General features: G+C 41.8%; 6 gene segments (V, D, J or C); all 6 read left to right on the top strand.

The window, feature by feature from the left end:
* Positions 1 to 809: 809 nt before the first annotated feature.
* LOC132893992 (Ig kappa chain V region S211-like) lies at positions 810 to 1,500 on the top strand. The segment is given in 2 exon segments: positions 810 to 963; positions 1,101 to 1,500. Coding segments are annotated over 2 exon segments (438 nt in total).
* A 2,722-nt stretch (positions 1,501 to 4,222) lies between these two features.
* Positions 4,223 to 4,708, top strand: LOC132893710 (T cell receptor alpha variable 10-like). The segment is given in 2 exon segments: positions 4,223 to 4,291; positions 4,401 to 4,708. Coding segments are annotated over 2 exon segments (351 nt in total).
* Positions 4,709 to 6,037: 1,329 nt separating this feature from the next.
* On the top strand, positions 6,038 to 6,634 carry LOC132893709 (T cell receptor beta variable 24-1-like). The segment is given in 2 exon segments: positions 6,038 to 6,108; positions 6,267 to 6,634. Coding segments are annotated over 2 exon segments (414 nt in total).
* A 6,329-nt stretch (positions 6,635 to 12,963) lies between these two features.
* LOC132893708 (immunoglobulin kappa variable 4-1-like) lies at positions 12,964 to 13,436 on the top strand. The segment is given in 2 exon segments: positions 12,964 to 13,019; positions 13,129 to 13,436. Coding segments are annotated over 2 exon segments (351 nt in total).
* Positions 13,437 to 17,644: 4,208 nt separating this feature from the next.
* On the top strand, positions 17,645 to 18,214 carry LOC132893707 (T cell receptor alpha variable 1-2-like). The segment is given in 2 exon segments: positions 17,645 to 17,709; positions 17,847 to 18,214. Coding segments are annotated over 2 exon segments (414 nt in total).
* A 480-nt stretch (positions 18,215 to 18,694) lies between these two features.
* Positions 18,695 to 19,190, top strand: LOC132893706 (T cell receptor beta variable 18-like). The segment is given in 2 exon segments: positions 18,695 to 18,771; positions 18,883 to 19,190. Coding segments are annotated over 2 exon segments (351 nt in total).
* The last annotated feature ends 4,174 nt before the right edge of the window (positions 19,191 to 23,364 follow it).

The raw sequence follows: 23,364 nt of genomic DNA, 5'->3' as shown, positions 1-23,364 counted from the left end.
ATTGGATGACACGCTTCCACTCCCACAGCAGACAGACTCAACATGTATACTGTTCTCATCACTTTTACTGCCACACTATTGTACCTCCCAGGTAAATATCATGTAAAATATCATATTTTAATATAATATTGTTTAATAGGAACTAACAATATAATTTTATATAATATTTTAATATATTCATTTCATACAACTGGATTGCTCTCTTTTTCTCTCCACAGGTTCTGGTGTTTGTTCTGTCATCCAGAATCCTCCTGATCTCATAAAAAAACAAGACGAGGTTGCTGAGATTGAATGTTCACACAGTGTAAAGAACTATGACCGCATTCTGTGGTACAAACACAGCCAGGACACAGGATTTACATACATGGGATATCTAAATAATATTGTTCCAAAGCTCGAGGCAGAATTTGAAGCGAAGATGAAACTGAGTGGTGATGGCAGAAACAACGGCTCTTTGACCATAAACAGTCTTTCAGTGAGTGACAGTGCTGTGTATTTCTGTGCAGCTTATTACACAGTGCTGTAGATCAGTTCACTTAATGACAAAAACCTTCATCTGATCCACGTTACCCCCAAACCAGAACACCTGCAGCTGTGGGCTGGATTTGATTTAGTGCCAATAAACCACACAAACATGCACACACAGGCAGCACGGTTCCCGCTCTCATTATTTCACAAGTGAATTTAACCAGTGTGTAATTTTATATAATCTAGAAACCATTAGGTCAGGTTTTCTGAGTTTTAAACCATCGGAATCACAACTGCTCATTGGCAGTTTTTGTCACGTTGAATAATTTGAAGTGTTTTTTACACTGTCTGGGTGGGAGGAGTTATGATATCACATCAAAAATCATTGATGAGAATCTATATAACCTTACACGGTCTGAGTTCAGTCTGTCGTCTTAGCATTAAGAGAGATGATACGAATTATAATCGTGTTTCAGTCACTGTGCTGGATTCAAGGTAACTAACATCTTTTCAAAGCTTCTGGTTTCATCTGTAATACTATAACTGCTTTACATATCCATAAATCAAAATAAGACAATAAACGTCAACGTTATATTTATTACAGTGACATTGCATTTGCTGTTTATTCACAGGAGTTCAGGGAGCGAATGATGTCTCTCAGCCCAATGCACTTTGGGCTAAAAAGGGCCAATCAGCCACAATAACCTGCTCACACACCAAGGGTGCACTTTACAATCAAATGTACTGGTTCTGTCAGTATCGTGGAAAGAGCATGGAGCTTATAGTGCTCACGAACACCTTCAGCAATCCAGACTTTGGAAAATTCAACCAGAATAAATTTTCAGTGAATAAAACAGTTCCTGAGGAAGGATTCTTCACAGTGAAGGATGTGGATTATAATGACAGCGCTGTGTATTTCTGTGCTGTGAGAGAACACAGTGTTATAACCACAGGGCAGAGCTGTACAAAAACACACGGTGTGTCAGTCAGGAAGAAACAGAGACACCTACAGGGGGCAGTATAACACAACAAATCCTCGGGATGACAATGTCATCAAAACCTTGCACTGTTTACAATGTTTACAGTGCATTCTTGTAGTCACGCAAAATGTTATAGTAAAAATATTACTGTACATTTTGTATACAAAATCCAAGTGGTGTATTTCCCAGGAAAACACTTCTCTCTCTCTCTCTCTCTCTCTCTCATAGTCAGCTTTCCATTGCTAGCGGTGATGACTGCTTCATTAGGAAGTGCAGAAACACAGAAGGGCTGCAAGGCCCACACCAGAGCGACAGAGTCGTCCGCAACGGTGGCACAAACAGCCCGGCCAAGCCACCACAGAATGTCTGGCCTCGTGAACTCTCACATACTATTCCCCTACCCAAAAGAAGTGCCTTGCACAGTAAGATAAGACAAACGATGTCATGCCCCCATCATGTTGTCTCTCTCGACCTCCAGACCTGATGCCAAGTGGTGCACAAAAGTGCCACAGATCTGACGGGTATAGAAGTTGCCCCACAGTGATAACTGACTTGCCAGATGATGCCATGCGTTGGCCATTTGAGTGGCTCTTCCACATGCCATCTGGTGGAGTGCCATTGACCCTGTTGGGTTCATCTGCCACACTGCACCGAAAAGTGCCTTGCTGCCAGAGCCTTATTGGTGATGTACTATTTAACCCATAGCTGGAACCCAGGCAGGTACTACCACTCCAGGCCAGAGTGGACGTGGGAGCAATGGTGATTAAGGGGTAAGTCCAGTTTCCCCAATACTCAAGTCCTCCTGGATCTGAGACTCACCACCAGTTGCAGTTTAAAGTCATACCCAGGACTAAGAATGATCAACTAGTCTGGACACTTAGTCAATTATATCAATGTATTTTTCCACTGTCTCTGTGGGTGGAGTTGTGATGTCACATTATACATGATTAACAGGAATGTGTGTGATCTTACACACTGTTAGTTCAGTCTGCAGCCTCGACATCAAGAGAAATGATCAGGATTATACTCGTGTTTCAGTCACTTTACTGGATTCAAGGTAACTACCAAAACGACTGGACATCTCTGTAAGAATAAGCAGTTACATGATTCTCATAGTAATGCTACAAATTTTGTATACACCTCTGCATCAAAACATAAAATTAACAGCTAGCTTACATACATAAACTTAACACTTTATGTCCTGTTTATTCACAGGAGTTGCAGATGCAAATGATGTCTCTCAGCCCAGTATACTCAGGGTTAAACTGGGCCAATCAGCCACAATAAAATGCTCACAGACAAAGGGTTCAACTTACATAGAAATGTACTGGTATCGTCAATATCAAGGAGAGAGCATGGAGCTCATAGTGTACACTACCAGCTTTAAAGATCCAGACTTTGGAAAATCCAACCAAAGTAAATTTTCAGCGAATAAAACAGTTCCCGAGGAAGGATTCTTCACAGTGAAAGCTGTGGATTATAATGACAGCGCTGTGTATTTCTGTGCTGTGAGAGAACACAGTGTTTTAACCACAGGGCAGAGCTGTACAAAAACACACTGTGTGGAAGGCAGGAAGAAATAGAAACACCTACAGGGGGCAGTATAACACTACACATCTATAAAACTTTCTGTCATGGTTACAGACAAATTCTTTGATTATACAGACAAAAACATTTTATGCTAATGTTTCGGAAGGTTATAAAGATTTGCTTTTTCAAATATCCAGAGGTGAAAATTTTGCTTGAGTTTGAGTCTCTGAATAATTTACCAGGTTACAAGATGATACTGTAATATCTGAATAATGCAAAATATATGAATTAATGGGATCAGTTTTTTTAAGTGAACCACCGGTGAGTGGCCTAGTGGCGAGCGTGTCTGCCTTTCGATCGGGAAATCGTGAGTTCTACTCACGGTTGGGTCAGACCAAAGATCATCATATAAATGGTGCCTACTGCCATCTGGCAAGGCACGCTGCAATAAAGATGCAAGTGGGGAGTCAAACTCTTGTGGTTACCAGAGGACTAGCCCCCCACTGTAACCCTAGCTATGTAATATAGGTGAGATGCCGAGCACTACGAAATGGAGATTGGCGCTGCCAAATGCACCATGAATAGTGCGGGAATGACTTTGACTTGTTTATTGAAAGTGAACGCAAAGAGATTCAATTTACCTTGATGCTAGCATTTATCATGAGGCAAGTTAATGATGCACATGATGTAATCTGCTAGAGGGAGCCCTTTCATTAGAAATGCCATCCATCCATCCATTATCCATAGCCACTTATCCTGTGCAGGGTCGTGGGCAAGCTGGAGCCTATCCCAGCTGACTATGGGCGAGAGGTGGGGTACACCCTGGACAAGTCACCAGGTCATCACAGGGCTGACACATAGAGACAAACAGCCATTCACACACACATTCACACCTACGGTCAATTTAGAGATACCAATTAGCCTAACCTGCATGTCTTTGGACTGTGGGGGAAACCGGAGCACCCGGAGGAAACCCACGCGGACACAGGGAGAACATGCAAACTCCACACAGAAAGACTCTACCATTCAGCCACTGGGCTCAACCCAGAACCTTCTTGCTGTGACACAACAGTGCTAACCACTACACCACCGTGCCGCCTGAAAAAAAATGAGGTACATTTCTAAAAACAATGGTAACACACATGTCTGTTTTGTCTTAGTTTCATTAAAAGCAGCACCCTTGCCCACCACACACACACACACAGCGAAAGAGAGAGAGAGAGAGAGAGAGAGAGAGAGAGAGAGAGAGAGAGAGAGAGAGAGACTCAGCATGGTTCCTGCTCTCATCATCACCATACTTTTGTATTTTGCAGGTGAATTTATCCAATGTATAATATATCATCTACAAACAATTATTACATTTTCTTTTTTGTTTCTTTTTCCTCCAAATTTGTCTTGAATTCTTTCTTTTTCTCTCCACAGGTTCTGGTGTTTGTTCTGTCGTCCAGAATCCTCCTGATCTCATAAAAAAACAAGACGAGGTTGCTGAGATTGAATGTTCACACAGTGTAAAGAACTATGACCGCATTCTGTGGTACAAACACAGCCAGGACACAGGATTTACACTCATGGGATACATTCTCTATACTTCTCCAAACCTGGAGGCAGAATTTGAGACGAAGATCAAGCTGAGTGGTGATGGGAACAACAACGGTTCTTTGACCATAAACAGTCTTTCAGTGAACGACAGTGCTGTGTATTTCTGTGCAGCTTATTACACAGTGCTGTAGATCAGCTCACTTAATGACAAAAACCATCATCTGATCCACGTTACTCTCAAACCAGAACACCTGCAGCTGTGGGCTAGATTTGGTTTAGTGCCAATAAATAGTGTCATGATGTCTTCAAGCCAATGTGTGATTTTCTTATGATATAGACACAGTCACAAACAAAAAGTACCCACATTTATCAAAACAATTCATCGATTTCCTCAAGAGTGAGGATATTGGAAATTATGTTCCTGAAGTCCCGAATTTAGTTTGCATGAAAAATCCAAGTGACGTATTTCCCAGTAAAACACTTGTGTGTGTATCTCTCTCTCGCTTACTCTCTCTCTCTCTCTCTCTCTCTCTCTCTCTCTCTCTCTCTCTCTATATATATATATATATATATATATATATATATATATATATATAAAAGGATGCGCAGAAACACAGAAGGGCCGCGAGGCCCACACCAGAGCGACAGCGTCGCCCGCAGCGGTGGCACGAACGGCCCGGCCAAGCCGCCACGGAATGTCTGGCCTCGTGAACTCTCGCATACTATTCTCCTCTCCTAACGAAGTGCCTTGCACGGTAAGGTAAGACAAACTATGTCATGCCCCACATCATATTGTCTCTCTGGACCTCCAGACCTGATGCCAAGTGGTGCACAAAAGTGCCACAGATCTGATGGGTATAGAAGTTGCCCCACAGTGATAACTGACTTGCCAGATGATGCCATGCGTTGGCCATTTGAGTGGCTCTTCCACATGCCATCTGGTGGTGTGCCATTGACCCTGTTGGTTCATCTGCCACACTGCACCGAAAAGTGCCCTGCTGCCAGAGCCTTATTGGTGATGTACTATTTAACCCATAGCTGGAACCCAGGCAGGTGCTACCACTCCAGGCCTGAGTGGACGTAGGAGCAATGGTGATTAAGGGGTAAGTCCAGTTTCCCCAATACTCAAGTCCTCCTGGATCTGAGACTCACCACCGGTTGCAATTTAAAGTCATACCCAGGACATTTTATACATGTAATAAATAATAGCTCAACATTATTACATTATGATTTTGAGAATATTGCTATTATATTCCAATATCATTTTGCCTTAATCTATAACTAGCTGATTAAGAGTAGTTATTTTATGTGTACAAATTGCTTACTGCTCAGTATAATAATTTCTGTTTCTAAAATGAACTCATCCTGTTCCATCAACTGTGTACTCATGATCAAACATTGACAATATTCAATAGTCAATTATATCAACATATTTTTCCACTGTCTCTGTGGGTGGAGTTGTGACGTCACATCATACATGATTAACAGGAATGTGTGTAATCTTACACACGCTTAGTTCACTCTGCAGCCTCGACATCAAGAGACATGATCAGGATTATACTCGTGTTTCAGTCACTTTACTGGATTCAAGGTAACTACAAAAAACACTGGACGTCTCTGTAAGAATAAGCAGTTACATGATTCTCATAGGAAAACTACAAATTTTGTATACACCTCTGCATCAAAACATAAAATTAACAGCTAGCTTACATACGTAAACTTAACACTTTATGTCCTGTTTATTCACAGGAGTTGCAGATGCAAATGATGTCTCTCAGCCCAGTATACTCAGGGTTAAACTGGGCCAATCAGCCACAATAAAATGCTCACAGACAAAGGGTGCAGCTTACAGAGAAATGTACTGGTATCGTCAATATCAAGGAGAGAGCATGGAGCTCATAGTGTACACTACCAACTTTAAAGATCCAGACTTTGGAAAATCCAACCAAAGTAAATTTTCAGCGAATAAAACAGTTCCTGAGGAAGGATTCTTCACAGTGAAAGCTGTGGATTATAATGACAGCGCTGTGTATTTCTGTGCTGTGAGAGAACACAGTGTTTTAACCACAGGGCAGAGCTGTACAAAAACACACTGTGTGGAAGGCAGGAAGAAATAGAGACACCTACAGGGGGCAGTATAACACAACACATCTATAAAACTTTGAGTCATGGTTGCAGACAAATTTTTTTGATTATACAGACAAACATTTTATGCTAATGTTTCGGAAGGTTATAAAGAGTTGCTTTTTCAACAATCCAGAGGAGAAAATTTTGCTTGAGTTTGAGTGTCTGAACAATTTACCAGGTTACAAGATGATACTGTAATATCTGAATAATGCAACATATACTAATTAATGGGATCAGTTTATTGAAGTGAACCACTGGCGAGTGGCCTAGTGGTTAGCGTGTCCACCTCTTGATCGGGAGATCGTGAGTTCTACTCACGGTTGGGTCATACCAAAGATCAAATGGTGCCTACTGCCATCTGGCAAGGCACGCTACAATACACATGCGAGTGGGGAGTCAAACTCTCGTAGTTACCAGAGGACCAGCCGCCCACTCTAACCCTAGCTATGTAATATACGTGAGATGCCGAGCACTACGAAATGGAGATCGGCGGCGCCAAATGTGCCATGAGTAGTGCGGGAAGGACTTTGACTTGTTTATTGAAGGTGAACACAAAGAGATTAAATTTACATTGACGCTAGAATTTACAATGAGGCAAGATAATGATGCACATTATGCAATCTGCTAGAGGGAGCCCTTTCATTAGAAATGCCATCCATCTATCCAGCCATTATCTGTAGCCATTTATCCTGTGCAGGGTCATGGGCAAGCTGGAGCCTATCTCAGCTGACTATGGGCAAGAGGCGGAGTACACCCTGGACAAGTCGCCAGGTCATCACAGGGGTGACACATAGAGACAAATGACAATTCACGCTCACATTCATACCTACGGTCAATTTAGAGCCACCAATTAACCTTATCTTTGGACTGTGGGGGAAACCGGAGCACCCGGAGGAAACCCACACAGACACGGCGAGAACATGCAAACTCCACTTTGCTTTTTCAACAATTCAAAGGAGAAAATTTTGCTTGAGTTTGAGTCTCTAATGCTGTCACATCAGTGCGCTCAGTGTACTGTTGTTTGCGTCCACGTGGATCTGTGCGCTGTGCGTGCCACAAATACTAATTACATGCAGTTGTCCTGGATTAGAGTGCAATTAGCACATACCAATAAGGATGCAAATAATTCAAGGACTTTGCAAAGTGTCTCTGCCATACCATGTGTCTTTGAATACTAAGCTTTGTGCCTCTGCATTTACTCTGGTTTTGATTTTGCTTTGTTTATTGCAGGCCTTTTGTCTTGCCTCCAGTGTTCTGTTCGTGCCTTGTATGACCCATGCCTCTTATCAACTCTGCTGTTTGCTTAACGTTTCTGATCTGTATGCTTCCTTGTTATTTAATAAATAAATATGCTTTCTGCACTTATATTGATTGATTGATTGATTACTTTATTCTGAACAATAAAGAAGAAAGATATAAAAATAAAAATTTTAAATAAAAAATGCAATAATCAAAACATCATCATAAACAAACAGAATAGCGTAGCCACAAGGCAATAACATAATGTTCAGAAAGGATTAGGAAGAAGTAATAATTTATCCAATCCTAATCCTCCATACCACCACTAATCAAATGTCACTTTCCACCATAATAAACTATATATACAAAATAAAACAAAAGCAATAATACGTCCATAGCCAACATTACTGTCAGAATACTTCACCCAAAAATGGATGCAGCGGAAGAGAGATTGCAGGCTGAGCAGCGCCATGATATGGCAAATACAAAGAGGGAACAATCCCTACATTTTTTGGGGGGGCTGATACCTGGAAGGCTAACACAGAGGCAGACAGGGAGACCTTAATGCCGGGCTCCAGTGAAGATGAGATCGTCATTCCACCACCTAGCTCCAGGGAGGATGAGACTGTCTTTTGCACCTTGCCACTTCAAATTCCCGCTCACTGCCTGGCTCACCTCAGGTATGTTCCGGCATGTCCCAGAGACCGGGTTATCGCATGGGCACACACCTCACCATTCACTGGCTACCTGGGCATTAGGGGCACGTACCAGCTCCTCAGGGCCAAATACTGGTGGCCTCACATACTCACTGGCATGCACAACCATGTCTCATCCTGTGTCAAATGTGCCTGTGTTAGAACACCAGAGCCCATGCCCAATGCAAAGCCTATGCTTGTCTCAAAGCCCAAGACCAAGCCTCAATCCAAGTCCATGTCCAAGTTAATTCTCATGCTAATGCCAGAGCCCAGGCCAAGGCCAAAGTCCAAGCCCATGTCCAAACTCATGTCTATGCCAAGGTCAGAGTCTAAGCCAGAGTACACACCCATGGCCATATTCGAATCCATGCCCATGCCGACAACTGAGTCCATGCCCATGTTCGAGTTCATGCCCATGCTGACACCATGGTCAAGCCCAGGTCCATGCCTGAGTCCATGTCTATGCCAATGCCTGAGTCCATGCCCATGTTCAAGTCCATGCCTGTGTTCAAATCCATGTCTATGCCTGAACCCATGTCTATGTCTGAACGCATGTCCATGCCTGAGTCTATGCCAGAGCCCATGCCCGATTCTATGCCTGAGCCCATATTATGCCCACTCTCAATCCCATGCCAATGACTGAGACCATGACCATGTTTGAGTCCATGCCTGTGTTCAATTCCATGTCTATTCCTGAACCCATGTCTATGCCTGAACCCATGTCCATGCCTGATTCTATGTCTGAACCCATGTCCATGCCTGATTCTATGTCTGAGCCCATGTCCATGCCTGATTCTATGCCTGAGCCCATGTGAGCTCAATCCCATGTCTATGCCAGAGTCCACGCTCATGTCTATGCCTGAGCCCCTGACCCTCCTCATGTCCATGGCCGAGTCCAAGCCTAAACCAAAGCCCCCACCTGCGTTTATTCTCCCATTCAAGACCCAACCAGAACCCAAGCCTCCACCTAAGGTTCCAGTGCCATTTCCTGCCCGATCCAGAGTAGAACTCTGAGGGGACTTTGTCCAGCGCCAGGTCCTAATGAGCTATTTATAGATTATGAGTTGTTATTTTATGTGTAAAAATTGCTTACTGCTCAGTATAATAATTTATGTTTGTAAAATGAACTCATCCTGTTCCATCAACTGTGTACTCATGTTCAAACATTGGCAATATTCAATAGTCAATTATATCAACGTATTTTTTCACTGTCTCTGTGGGTGGAGTTGTGATGTCACATCATACATGATTAACAGGAATGTGTGTAATCTTACACACTCTTAGTTCACTCTGCAGCCTTGACATCAAGAGACATGATCAGGATTATACTCGTGTTTCAGTCACTTTACTGGATTCAAGGTAACTACAAAAACGACTGGACGTCTCTGTAAGAATAAGCAGCAACATGATTCTCATAGTAACATGACAAATTTTGTATACACCTCTGCATCAAAACATAAAATTAACAGCTAGCTTACATACGTAAACTTAACACTTTATGTCCTGTTTATTCACAGGAGTTGCAGATGCAAATGATGTCTCTCAGCCCAGTATACTCAGGGTTAAACTGGGCCAATCAGCCACAATAAAATGCTCACAGACAAAGGGTTCAGCTTACAGAGAAATGTACTGGTATCGTCAATATCAAGGAGAGAGCATGGAGCTCATAGTGTACACTACCAGCTATAAAGATCCAGACTTTGGAAAATTCAACCCAAGTAAATTTTCAGTGAATAAAACAGTTCCTGAGGAAGGATTCTTCACAGTGAAAGCTGTGGATTATAATGACAGCGCTGTGTATTTCTGTGCTGTGAGAGAACACAGTGTTTTAACCACAGGGCAGAGCTGTACAAAAACACACTGTGTAGAAGGCAGGAAGAAATAGAGACACCTACAGGGGGCAGTATAACACAACAAATCTATAAAACTTTGAGTTATTGTTACACACGTACTTTATACAGACGAAAACATTTTATGCTAATGTTTTTGGAAGTTTATAAAAATTTACTTTTTCAACAATTCAGAGGAGAAAATTTTGCTTGAGTTTGAGTCTGAACAGTTTACCAGGTTAAAGATTATCCTGTAATATACGAATAATGCAACATATACAAATTAATGGGATCAGTTTATTGAAGCTGAACGCAAAGAGATTCAATTTACATTGATGTTAGCATTTATAATGAGGCAAGATAATGATGTATATGATGCAATCAGTTAGAGGGCGCCCTTTTATTAGAAATGCCATCCGTCCATCCATCCATTATCCGTAGCCACTTATTCTGTGCAGGGTCACTGGCGAGCTGGAGCCTATCCCAGCTGACTATGGGCGAGAGGCGGGGTACACCCTAGAAAGTCGCCAGGTCATCACAGGGCTGACACACAGAGACAAACAACCATTCACACTCACATTCACACCTACGCTCAATTTAGAGCCACCAATTAGCCTAACCTGCATGTCTTAGATTAGATTAGATTAGATTAGATTAGATTAGATTAGATTAGATTAGATTAGATTAGATTAGATTAGATAGAACTTTATTGATCCCTTTGGGAGGGTTCCCTCAGGGAAATTAAAATTCCAGCGGCATCATTACAGGATAAACAGAGAATAGAAAATAGAGAAAAACTTCTAGATAAATTAAATCAGTTTGATCAGTATGTTCAGCCTGGATGTGTCCTTCTTGGATGTGCTGACCCCCCAGCACACCACAGTGTAAAACAGGACACTGGCGACCACAGACTGATAGAACATCCACAGGAATTTCTTGCAGATGTTAAAGGACCGCAGCCTCCAAAGGAAGTATAGCCTGCTCTGTCCCTTCCTGTACAAGTGGTTGGTGTTGCAAGTCCAGTCCAGCTTGCTGTCCAGCCACAGCCTGAGGTATTTGTAGGAATCCACAGCCTCCACCTCGACTCCCTCAATCAGAACTGGTCGTGACCTTGGTCTGGACCTCCCAATGTCAATGACCAGCTCCTTGGTCTTCAAGGTGTTGAGCTGCAGATGGTTCCTGTTGCACCAAATGGCAAAGTCCCTCACCAGGCTCCTATACTCCTCCTTTCTGTCATCCCTGATACAATCCAGGATGGCTGTGTCATCGGCGAACTTCTGAATGTGACACAGCTCCGAGTTGTAGCAGAAGTCCACGGTGTACAGGGTGAAGAGAAAAGGGGCCAGCACCGTGCCCTGGGGTGCTTTGGTGCTGCTAATCACAGTGTCAGACGTGATGTCCTTCAGCCTGACATACTGAGGCCTGTCGGTGAGGTAGCTGGGGATCCAGGTGACCAGGCAGGGGTCCACTCGCATACTGTTCAGTTTGTCCTGAAGCATAAGGGGCTGGATGGTGTTGAAGGCACTCGAGAAGTCCAAGAAGAGGATCCTCACTGTGCCATTTCCCTTATCCAGGTGCAAGTGGGCTCGGTGTAGCAGGTAGAGGATGGCATCTTGCACACCAACACCTGCCCGGTACGCAAACTGCAGACAGTCCTGGGCGTGTTGCACCTGGGGTCTGTGGAGGCTGAGGAAGAGCCGCTCCAACATCTTCATCAGATGTGAAGTGAGTGCCACCGGTTGGAAGTCCTTCAGCTCGCTGGGCCGGTTCTTCTTGGGAACTGGAACGATGCATGATGTCTTCCAGAGGGTAGTCACTCTCCCCAGCTGCAGGCTGAGGTTGAAGATGCATTGGAGTGGTTCACCCAGTTCAGCAGCACAGGTCTTCAGTAGTCGAGGACACACCTTGTCCAGGCCTGCTGCTTTCCTGGGATGAAGCTTCCTCAGTTGACCTCTGACCTGGTCTGCAGTAATACATGGAGGAGTCTGTGTTGAAGTGGGGGAGGAGGGGGAGGAGGGGCTGCTGCGATGACGGGGGGAGGTGTGTTGAGGGAAGAAGGAGAGATGGCTGCAGTGAGGGGGAGGGGGGAGGACATGGGCTGGTTGAACCAGTTGAAGAAGTCATTCAACTTGTTCGCCCCCTCCATTGTCCCCTCAATGACTCAAGTCTTTGTGTTGTGGCCTGTGATGGTTTTCACACTGTGATGACCCCACAGTCTTTGGACTATGGGGGAAACCAGAGCACCCAGAGGAAACCCACACAGACACGGGAAGAACATGCAAACTCAACACAGAAAGGTTGAGTTTGAAAGGTCGGCCACTGGGCTCAAACCAAGAACCTTCTTGTTGTGACACAACAGTACCAACCACTACACCACCTGAAGAAGAAGAAAAGAGGTACATTTCTAAAACCAATGGTAACACACATGTCCGTTTTGTCTTAGTTTCATTCAGAGCAGCACCCCTGCCCACTGTGCGTGAACACACACACACACACACACACACACACACACACACACACACACACACACACACACACACACACACACACACAGAGAGAGAGACTCAGCATGGTTCCTGCTCTCATCATCACCATACTTTTGTATTTAGCAGGTGAATTTATCCAATGTATAATATATCATCTACAAACAATTAATACATTTTCTTTTTCATTTCTTTTTTCCCCCAATTTGTCTTGAATTCTTTCTTTTTCTCTCCACAGGTTCTGGTGTTTGTTCTGTCGTCCAGAATCCTCCTGATCTCATAAAAAAAACAGACGAGGTTGCTGAGATCAAATGTTCACACAGTGTAAAGAGCTATGACCGCATTCTGTGGTACAAACACAGCCAGGACACAGGATTTACACTCATAGGATACATTTTTAGCACTTCTCCAAACCTGGAGGCAGAATTTAAAACAAACATCCAACTGAGTGGTGATGGGACCAACAACGGCTCTTTGACCATAAACAGTCTTTCAGTGAGCGACAGTGCTGTGTATTTCTGTGCAGCTTATTACACAGTGCTGTAGATCAGCTCATTTAATGACAAAAACCTTCATCTGATCCACGTTACCCCCAAACCAGAACACCTGCAGCTGTGGGCTGGATTTGGTTTCATAATAAACCACACAAACATGCACACACACAGGCAGCACGGTTAAACCATTAGGTCAGGTTTTCTTGAGTTTTCCACCATCTGAATCACCATAAGCGCTCATTGACAGTTTTTGCTAGCCTCAACACCAGGCATTGCCCGAATGCCTGATTTACCCACCCAAGACATTCTGGCAGAAACATTTTAGCGAGTTAGGCCTGTTCGGGCTCACCTATGGTCAGCTTCTTTTAGTACAAAAATTATTTTCGAGTGAGTACATTACAAAAAACAAGACGTATTATCCAGCATCCACGCCTCCCCTGTGATCATCGTTTTGTTTTTTTCTTCCCGATTTGTAATGGTGATTCTGATTGGCTCGCTTCAGGTGCATGTGCGCATTTGTGTGTGTTTCAAGATATTTTCACTTGCTAAGATATAAATTTTTGCAGTGTAGTTTGAGATGTCGGGGAACTCAACGGATGGATAATTTTCCAACTCGTAATGAATGAATAACTTTATTTAAACATGATAAGTTGATCAGCAGAGCTGGTGGGCTCGCGCATGTACAGATACAAATAATTACAAATACAAAAGTCTAAAATATACACAGTCTTTTGAAAAAAAAAAAAACCTAGATTTTAAATCTGTTGATTATCTGTTAACCCTTTGATGCAAAACATATGCACACCCCTTCTAATGCACAACATGGGTAAAAAATGACCCGCATTCATTTTCCAGGTTATTTCATGCTGACTGAGTTTTTCTTTGCTCTATCTTTTGAAATCAATTTATTTTATGATTGAATATTCCAAGTATTCTTTAAATATCTTGTTTTTAATTACCACAAATCATTAATTTAATTTTTTCTTTCCTACTTTATGAACAAAAATACTTTTTATATTACTACACATGGGCCATCCAAGTGTGATTTAAAATAGTCTCATCTCATCTCATTATCTCTAGCCGCTTTATCCTTCTACAGGGTCGCAGGCAAGCTGGAGCCTATCCCAGCTGACTATGGGTGAAAGGCGGGGTACACCCTGGACAAGTCGCCAGGTCATCACAGGGCTGACACATAGACACAGACAACCATTCACACTCACATTCACACCTACGCTCAATTTAGAGTCACCAGTTAACCTAACCTGCATGTCGTTGGACTGTGGGGGAAACCGGAGCACCCGGAGGAAACCCACGTGGACACGGGGAGAACATGCAAACTCCACACAGAAAGGCCCTCGCTGGCCACGGGGCTCGAACCCGGACCTTCTTGCTGTGAGGCGACAGCGCTAACCACTAAACCACCGTGCCACCCTGTCTTAATAGTGTAATAATAATTTGTTTCAAGTAGTTACTTTAGCAGTGAATGGGGCCAGTTATTTATTTATTAGCTATGTAGTTAGCTAAGCCAACTACAATAAAATTAGCTAACTAAAGTAGAATATGTCAACAGCTAGGTAGCTAATAGTAATTACTTGTAACTTTCTGACAAGTAATCTACTCAATCTCAAGGTAACCTCATCTCATCTCATTATCTCTAGCCGCTTTATCCTGTTCTACAGGGTCGCAGGCAAGCTGGAGCCTATCCCAGCTGACTACGGGCGAAAGGCGGGGTACACCCTGGACAAGTCGCCAGGTCATCACAGGGCTGACACATAGACACAGACCATTCACACTCACACTCACGGTCAATTTAGAGTCACCAGTTAACCTAACCTGCATGTCTTTGGACTGTGGAGGAAACCGGAGCACCTGGAGGAAACCCACGCGGATACGGGGAGAACATGCAAACTCCACACAGAAAGGCCCTCGCCGGCCACGGGGCTCAAACCCGGACCCTCTTACTGTGAGGCGACAGCGCTAACCACTACACCACCGTGCCGCCCCTCAAGGTAACCTAAACATAATCAATTTCTTCTAAGGTAATGTTAGAACAATTGAAAAACATTACTTCCATGTATTAGATGGGCAAAGGGCGCTGTGCTGAGCTGTGAAATGTCTGACACAAGCACAATTCACAGTTCCCACCAAACGCTGGAGTAAATGCATGCGGATCGGTTCTGACCCATGTGTGTAAACTTGATGTAGAATTACAAAAGCTGTGCTTGTTCATAACTTAAGAAAGGAAAAATAAAAATGATGATTTGTGCCAAACAAAAACAAGATATTTACTGCATATTTGGAAAAGTAAATGACAAAATGAATTTATTTCAAAAGTATATCATAGAAACATTCAGCCATACATGAAATAACCTGGAAAATGAATGCAGGTTGTTTTTGACCCATGTTGTGCATTAGAAGGGTAGTGATACAAAAAGAGTTTTTATTCAAAAAGTAAGAAAGGAAAAAAATTAAATAAGGATGTATGATGATCAAAAACAAGTTAATTGAGGAATACCTTGAATACTGAATGATGGAATTAATTTATTGCAAAGATATAGAAGATAAAAACTCAGCCGGGTCACTTTTGACCCATGTTTTGCATCAAAGAGTTTATCTTCACATTAATTTAATTAACAGTATGCATAACTATTGTCTTTGTATTTGGTTCCGCCGACAATATAATCAAATTTTATTTTACTAATGTCAAATTTAGGTGGGGGCGGCACGGTGGTGTAGTGGTTAGCGCTGTCGCCTCACAGCAAGAAGGTCCTGGGTTCGAGCCCCGGGGCCGGCAAGGGCCTTTCTGTGTGGAGTTTGCATGTTCTCCCCGTGTCCGCGTGGGTTTCCTCCGGGTGCTCCGGTTTCCCCCACAGTCCAAAGACATGCAGGTTAGGTTAACTGGTGACTCTAAATTGACCGTAGGTGTGAATGTGAGTGTGAATGGTTGTCTGTGTCTATGTGTCAGCCCTGTGATGACCTGGCAACTTGTCCAGGGTGTACCCCGCCTTTCGCCCGTAGTCAGCTGGGATAGGCTCCAGCTTGCCTGCAACCCTGTAGAAGGATAAAGCGGCTAGAGATAATGAGATGAGATGAGAAATTTAGGTGGTAAATTTTTCTTTCATAGGAAAAATCCTTCTTTGTTAGCGTGTAAGGACCTAATCCCATTGAGTGGTTTCTATATCCACTTCTTTTGAGTGGATTTCTTGGTTTTAATAACTTGCTTGTTTGCTGAACACAAACGTAGCAATAAGTTCTTGTGTTAATGAACCAGACTCCACTTTTGGATCATTAACCCCTTTAGACTGAGAATGACCTGCACACATCGTTTGGCTTCCTACACATCCATACAGTTTTAAATACAATACCTACAATCTAAAAATGTGTTTTTATTGCATTTATTTAAATTTCCATCTGTAACAGGGAGTGATGTTGCATCCCATTAATACACTTTACAATATATTATGAAATTTGAATAGAATAGATGAGCCAAAATAATTGGGGATCTTTTTTTTAATGGGCCCAACTCATTACAAGTTTGAATAGGTTGGCCTTAAAGCAGAAAAGATTGAGAACCCCAGCTCTACAGGGCCCGGATCTTGATGCATATAATGCTGAGAGGGCAGTCCACCTATGGCGGATGGAGGGACAGCGTGAATGGCACCCACAATTTGCAGAGGCTGTACAGGAAGCTGATGTAGGTGAGGAGGGCAGGTTGTTTAATTTCCTCCTAAATGCAATGGCAAACTGAATGATAAGACAGTACTGCAGTACAGACTCCTGTTTTATAATGTGTTTAGCTTTATAATTCATCTATACAATATTGCTAATCATTGTTATAGGCAAAACAAAGCGTGTTTTGTGTCCTAAACTCTCTATAAAAAGACATATTATGTACTCATACCGTATGTAAGTCTTTATATATGATATTGATTTATGTTTCATGTTTTCAGGACTTGTCTTATTCTTCCGTTGCAGAAATCAATGTTGTTTTTAAAAATATATATATTTTTTTCTTTTTAAACATGTACTTTTTCCTAAATAACTCAATTATACTCCTACAAAACATAGCAGTATTGTCTTTAAGGGGAGCAAAAAATTTTTGAGGCCATAAGGTGTCAAAAGTTAACGCTGAGGCCTGTTTTGTCACGTTGAATAATTTGAAGTATTTTTTACACTGTCTGGGTGGGTGGCGTTATGACGTCACATCAAACATCATTGATGATAATGTATACAGCCTTACACACACTTAGTTCAGTCTGTCGTCTTAGCGTTAAAAGAGATGATAAGAATTATAATCGTGTTTCAGTCACTGTACTGGATTCAAGGTAACTAACATCTTTTCAAAGCTTCTGGTTTCATCTGTAATACTATAACTGCTTTACATATCCATAAATCAAAATAAGACAATAAACGTCAACGTTATATTTATTACAGTGACATTGCATTTGCTGTTTATTCACAGGAGTTCAGGGAGCGAATGATGTCTCTCAGCCCAATGCACTTTGGGCTAAAAAGGGCCAATCAGCCACAATAACCTGCTCACACACCAAGGGTGCACTTTACAATCAAATGTACTGGTTCTGTCAGTATCATGGAGAGAGCATGGAGCTCATAGTGTTCACTAACAGCTATGGCACGCAGGAATTTGGAAAATTCAACCAGAGTAAATTTTCAGTGAATAAAACAGTTCCTGAGGAAGGATTCTTCACAGTGAAAGATGTGGATTATAATGACAGCGCTGTGTATTTCTGTGCTGTGAGAGAACACAGTGTTTTAACCACAGGGCAGAGCTGTACAAAAACACACTGTGTGGAAGGCAGGAAGAAATAGAGACACCTACAGGGGGCAGTATAACACAACAAATCTATAAAACTTTGCGTTATTGGTACACACATGTACTTTGATTATACAGACAAAAACATTTTATGATAATGTTTTTGGAAGGTTATGAAGATTTTCTTTTTCAAATATCCAGAGGAGAAAATTTTGCTTGAGTTTGAGTCTCTGAACAGTTTACCAGGTTACAAGATGGTACTGTAATATACGAATAATGCAACATATACAAATTAATGGCATCAGTTTATTGAAGCTGAATGCAAAGAGATTCAATTTACATTAACGCTGGAATTTATAATGAAGCAAGATGATGTATATATGATGCAACCCGCGAGAGGGAGCCCTTTCATTTGAAATGCCATCCATCCATCCATCCATCCATCCATAAAAAAGAGGTAAATTTCTAAAAACAAAGGTAACACACGTCTGGTTTGTCTTAGTTTCATTCAGAGCAGCACCCCTGCCCACCACACACACACACGCACAGAAAAAGAAAAAGAGACTCAGCATGGTTCCTGCTCTCATCATCACCATACTTTTGTATTTCGCAGGTGAATTTATCCAATGTATATGTTATGTAATCTACAAACAATTGTGACATTTTCTTTTTCATTTCTTTTTCCCCCCAATTTGTCTTGATTTCTTTCTTTTTCTCTCCACAGGTTCTGGTGTTTGTTCTGTCATCCAGAATCCTCCTGATCTCATAAAAAAACCAGACGAGGTTGCTGAGATCAAATGTTCACACAGTGTAAAGAACTATGAACGCATTCTGTGGTACAAACACAGCCAGGACACAGGATTCACATACATGGGGTACATTTTCAATACTTCTCCAATGCTCGAGGCAGAATTTGAAACGAAGATCAAACTGAGTGGTGATGGGAGAAACAACGGCTCTTTGACCATAAACAGTCTTTCAGTGAGCGACAGTGCTGTGTATTTCTGTGCAGCTTATTACACAGTGCTGTAGATCAGCTCACTTAATGACAAAAACCTTCATCTGATCCACGTTACCCCCAAACCAGAACACCTGCAGCTGTGCGCTGGATTTGATTTAGTGTCAATAAATAGATGCACACATAGATGCTCAGTGTTTAGGTGAATATATATATATTTTTTTTACTTACAATTGATACAGTGTGATCTCATTGGATATACATGAATATCCTAAACACGTGCTCTCACATATCTGTAATTCACCACAGTCCAGTTTTCATCATCACTGAATAATCTTATACAGATTTCTCGACTGCAGAGACTTACAGTTTAAATCACAACTCCAAAGGAGAAACGCAGAACCTTTATTTTTAAATACATTTCTGAGTGAATAGGAACTCCATCCTTGACTCTTGTATGCTGCGTAATTGGGATTCATCATTATCATCTCTAGCCGCTTTATCCTTCTATAGGGTCGCAGGCAAGCTGGAGCCTATCCCAGCTGACTATGGGCGAAAGGCGGGGTACACCCTGGACAAGTCGCCAGGTCATCACAGGGCTGCGTAATTGGGAATAAAAAAAATATATGTTTGAGAGTTAAAATCGACTGCAAAGTTGGCATTCAAGCTGCCCCGCTGAGCCAGCCAGCCCTGAGTGCGTGATATCCCAGTGGGAACCGGTGCTATAGACCAGGGGTTTTCAAAGTGTGGGAGAGTCAGCCCCCCCTCAGAGAGCAAATAAACAATAGCACCCCCTACAATTTTTGTTGTTGCTATACTTAATGCTCCATTCGTATTTTTAAAAAATGGTTGTTGTACACATTTTTATTTTTTTCTTTTACACATTTTAAACATCTGTGCTTTTTTAAAACATCTTTTTTACACATTTAAAACATATGAGCTTTTTTAAAACCTCTTCTTTTTTACACATTTTAAACATCTGTGCTTTTTTAAAACATCATTTTTTTTTTACACATTTTAAACATCTGTGCTTTTTTTTAAAAACATCTTGTTTTACACATTTTAAACATCTCATAGCATCGTTAGCTAGCACCTCTTGGCAGACAACACACTGTGGCAGTGGAGCATCTTCAGATCCAGTCCATGAAAATCCAAACTTTAAATAATCATGGTCATACTTCCTTCTTTTTTTGCTTGGCCCAGACTCTGTCTCCTCACTCACTGTAGCTTTAGGTACTAAAAATTGATCCATTTTGTCTCTGGCAAAAGCTAGCTGAAGTTCGCTAAATGTCCGCAATAGTAACTTATTCTGGTTTATTTTTCCTCACGTTGCGGCCCCCTGAAGAACTCTGGCGCCCCCTAGGGGAGGCGCGCCCCACACTTTGAAAAGCCCTGCTATAGACCAAAGCCAGACTCGGCAGGCAAGAATGGTTGCTCTGGCCTCTTCGTTTGGATTTATTGGAGATTCTTCGGATTCCTCAGATAGTAATGCATCAGACTGTGATAGTCCTGAAATTGGAGTGTGTGTACATGCTACTGCTATACAAGTAGAACCATGTCAGTTTGAACCATCGGAAAGTGAATCTGATAGTAACACGTCAGCCACAGAGGCCCCCACCTTAGGAAATAAAGCCATAGAACAATTGGATGGAATTGAACTGACAGTCTCATGTAACTCTCATTAAAACAGGATGGGTGTTATAACTTATGCAACATACATGTACATGCATGCATTTTCACTGATAAAACGTAAAAGGCTAATTAAATAATCAGATGAACTGAGACAATCACATTCTGAAGCAAATTAAATAATCTTATGCCGGTAACTTAAATACATAATACAAGTTACATGTATTAATCTAAATGCAGGTAAACAACAAGTGTTGTTTTTTTGTTATGTAACCAAATGAGAGAGTCGTGTCTTGCCTGTCTGTGTTCTCACTTTTGAAGGCCGACCTTGTGGCCAATTGTTTTGAAACAATCTGACTTTCAGTTCTTCATTCATTCGCTTCTTCCATGTAAAGACAAGATATTGCTGCTGAGGCAAGCATATCCAGCGGAGTACAGTACTCCACCATTACTGCTCGGCTCACACTCCGGGAGAACTGGTGCAACTGAACTTACTTTCTTTTTCTTGTAGTCTTCTTTTCCTTTAATTGTTGATACTGGGCCCTCTTTCAATACGGGCTTATAGCCAACACTCCTCAACAGATCAGAGGTTTCATACGAGTCCTCAGTAAAATGTGCCGAGCAGAGGAGAGACCACTTCATAGGTGCCTATTCCGTGAATTTCTCGCTAAACACGTCCAAATCTTTGCAGTTTGAACATTCTTGGGCCATAAATGCAACATAAATCCACCTTCTGTCATGTGTCTGCACCCGCCAGCAACACATCTACGTGGCATGGTGATAAATTAGCTCAAAATGGAGGATCGGAGTTGCAGTCAGCTCTGTGTTTTTGCATAGCAGAAATGGGGATGAGACCGATAGACTTCCTGCTGTGATGTCACAGACATCAAGGTCATTCGCTCAGACTGCTACCTATATGAATCATTTTAATCATGTAAATTACTATTAAAATAGCTTAAAACTATTCCTGTGCCATTCTTGAGGTCTCAAGGCATTTATAAACAAAAAGTGAGGCCATGGTTCTGCGTATATGCTTTAAGGTAGAAAGGAAATATTTTATTAAAGAATAAAAATTACGGTATGACTAGTGTAGGAGAAGTAATGCTATCAGAAGCCCTCATAAAAAAGCACGAGCGGTGATGGATCAGTTCTCAGGCTGACGCGTGCCATATTTTATTGCTTCTTGTAATTTGATAAATCACAGTGGTTTCGTATCATATTTAAATAATATTGCCTGGCGTTGAGTGGTATATCAGATATATTCCATTCATCTTCAACTCATTCAATATCATGCTTGCTGAATGGAATATATCTGATATACGATGAAAAAAAGTCAGCCATTATTATTATTATTATTATTATTATTATTATTATTATTATTATTATACACACTCTCTTCATATCAGCATTCTCGAAGGTCAATGTGAGCTTAACCATGAGTTGGCGCCGTCAGTGCAGCAGTGCAGTCACCTTCCAGCCAGTGTAGCGTTCATCAGTAGTGTTAGCGAATCCTAATAAAGTGGTCAAGCCAGTGCTATCAAGAGCAAGTAGCACAGGCTAACAACTGAGAAACTAATCCAGTTTTTTGATGTCCGTTGGTCTGTTTTTCTCTTGTAAATATGTGTGAAGAATATGTAATGAAGTTTTGGTAGCCTTTCAGGTGTTCAGCACGTCTTTAATTTCAGTTTATTTATTTAGTGCTTAATCCAAGCACTAGATTAGCCTTGTCTTCTCTGTCTTCCGGCCGACAAAGAAATGATTGTGCGCATGTGCAGCAGAAGTTTTGCCACTGGATCTTCGCATGAGCTCCGAAATGTGACGTTGTGTTGTCTTGACAACATGCAATATTATAACAATATTGCACGCTCATTCTACATTGGGGAGAGTGGCATAATACATGGAGAATAAGCGATATGAGAACAATATTGCATGTCATCAATAAACCCATTAGAAGGGAATAGAATACATGTTGTTATTCCATGGAAAAAAGTGTCCTGTATGTATAATAATAGCTCATATTGCATCTTTCAAACTGATCTCAGCACAAAATAACTGGGCAGATTTACTCTCTTTGCCATCATCCATTCTTTTATTTGGTCAGCAGGGAAATGAGTAAATTTCCAATAGTAGACTTTGAAGAGTCCAATAGTAGACTATGGGTGAGAGGCGGGGTACACCCTGGACAAGTCACCAGATGCAGTATGATCCAATACTCTCATTTTGCTCCAGTGAGTGACAGTGAGACTGACTAGAGATCAGACTGAACATATGATATCTACTCTTACACACCAACTCACAACAATGCTCGGTGTTTTCTTCAAACTAATCAGCCTCATGGTTTTGTTCACAGGTAACAGCATTTTCACTGTGAAAAATAAGACTTTCATTTTTGTTCCAACTTTTTAATAAAAACATCTTTGTCCACAGGTCTAACAAACGGGACGGTTGTTCAGCAAACACCTCGTGACCTCATCAAGAATCCAGGAGAAACTGTGCAGATTAAATGCTCCCATAAAATCGAAACGTATGATTGTATAATGTGGTACAAAGAAACCAAGAACAAAGAATTTATCTTCATGGGGTATCTGATATCCAACAATCCAAACCTGGAGAAAGATT

Source organism: Neoarius graeffei, chromosome 11, assembly GCF_027579695.1.
Source record: "Neoarius graeffei isolate fNeoGra1 chromosome 11, fNeoGra1.pri, whole genome shotgun sequence".
NCBI classification, from domain to species: domain Eukaryota; kingdom Metazoa; phylum Chordata; class Actinopteri; order Siluriformes; family Ariidae; genus Neoarius; species Neoarius graeffei.
This window is presented reverse-complemented; position numbering and strand designations above follow the sequence as displayed.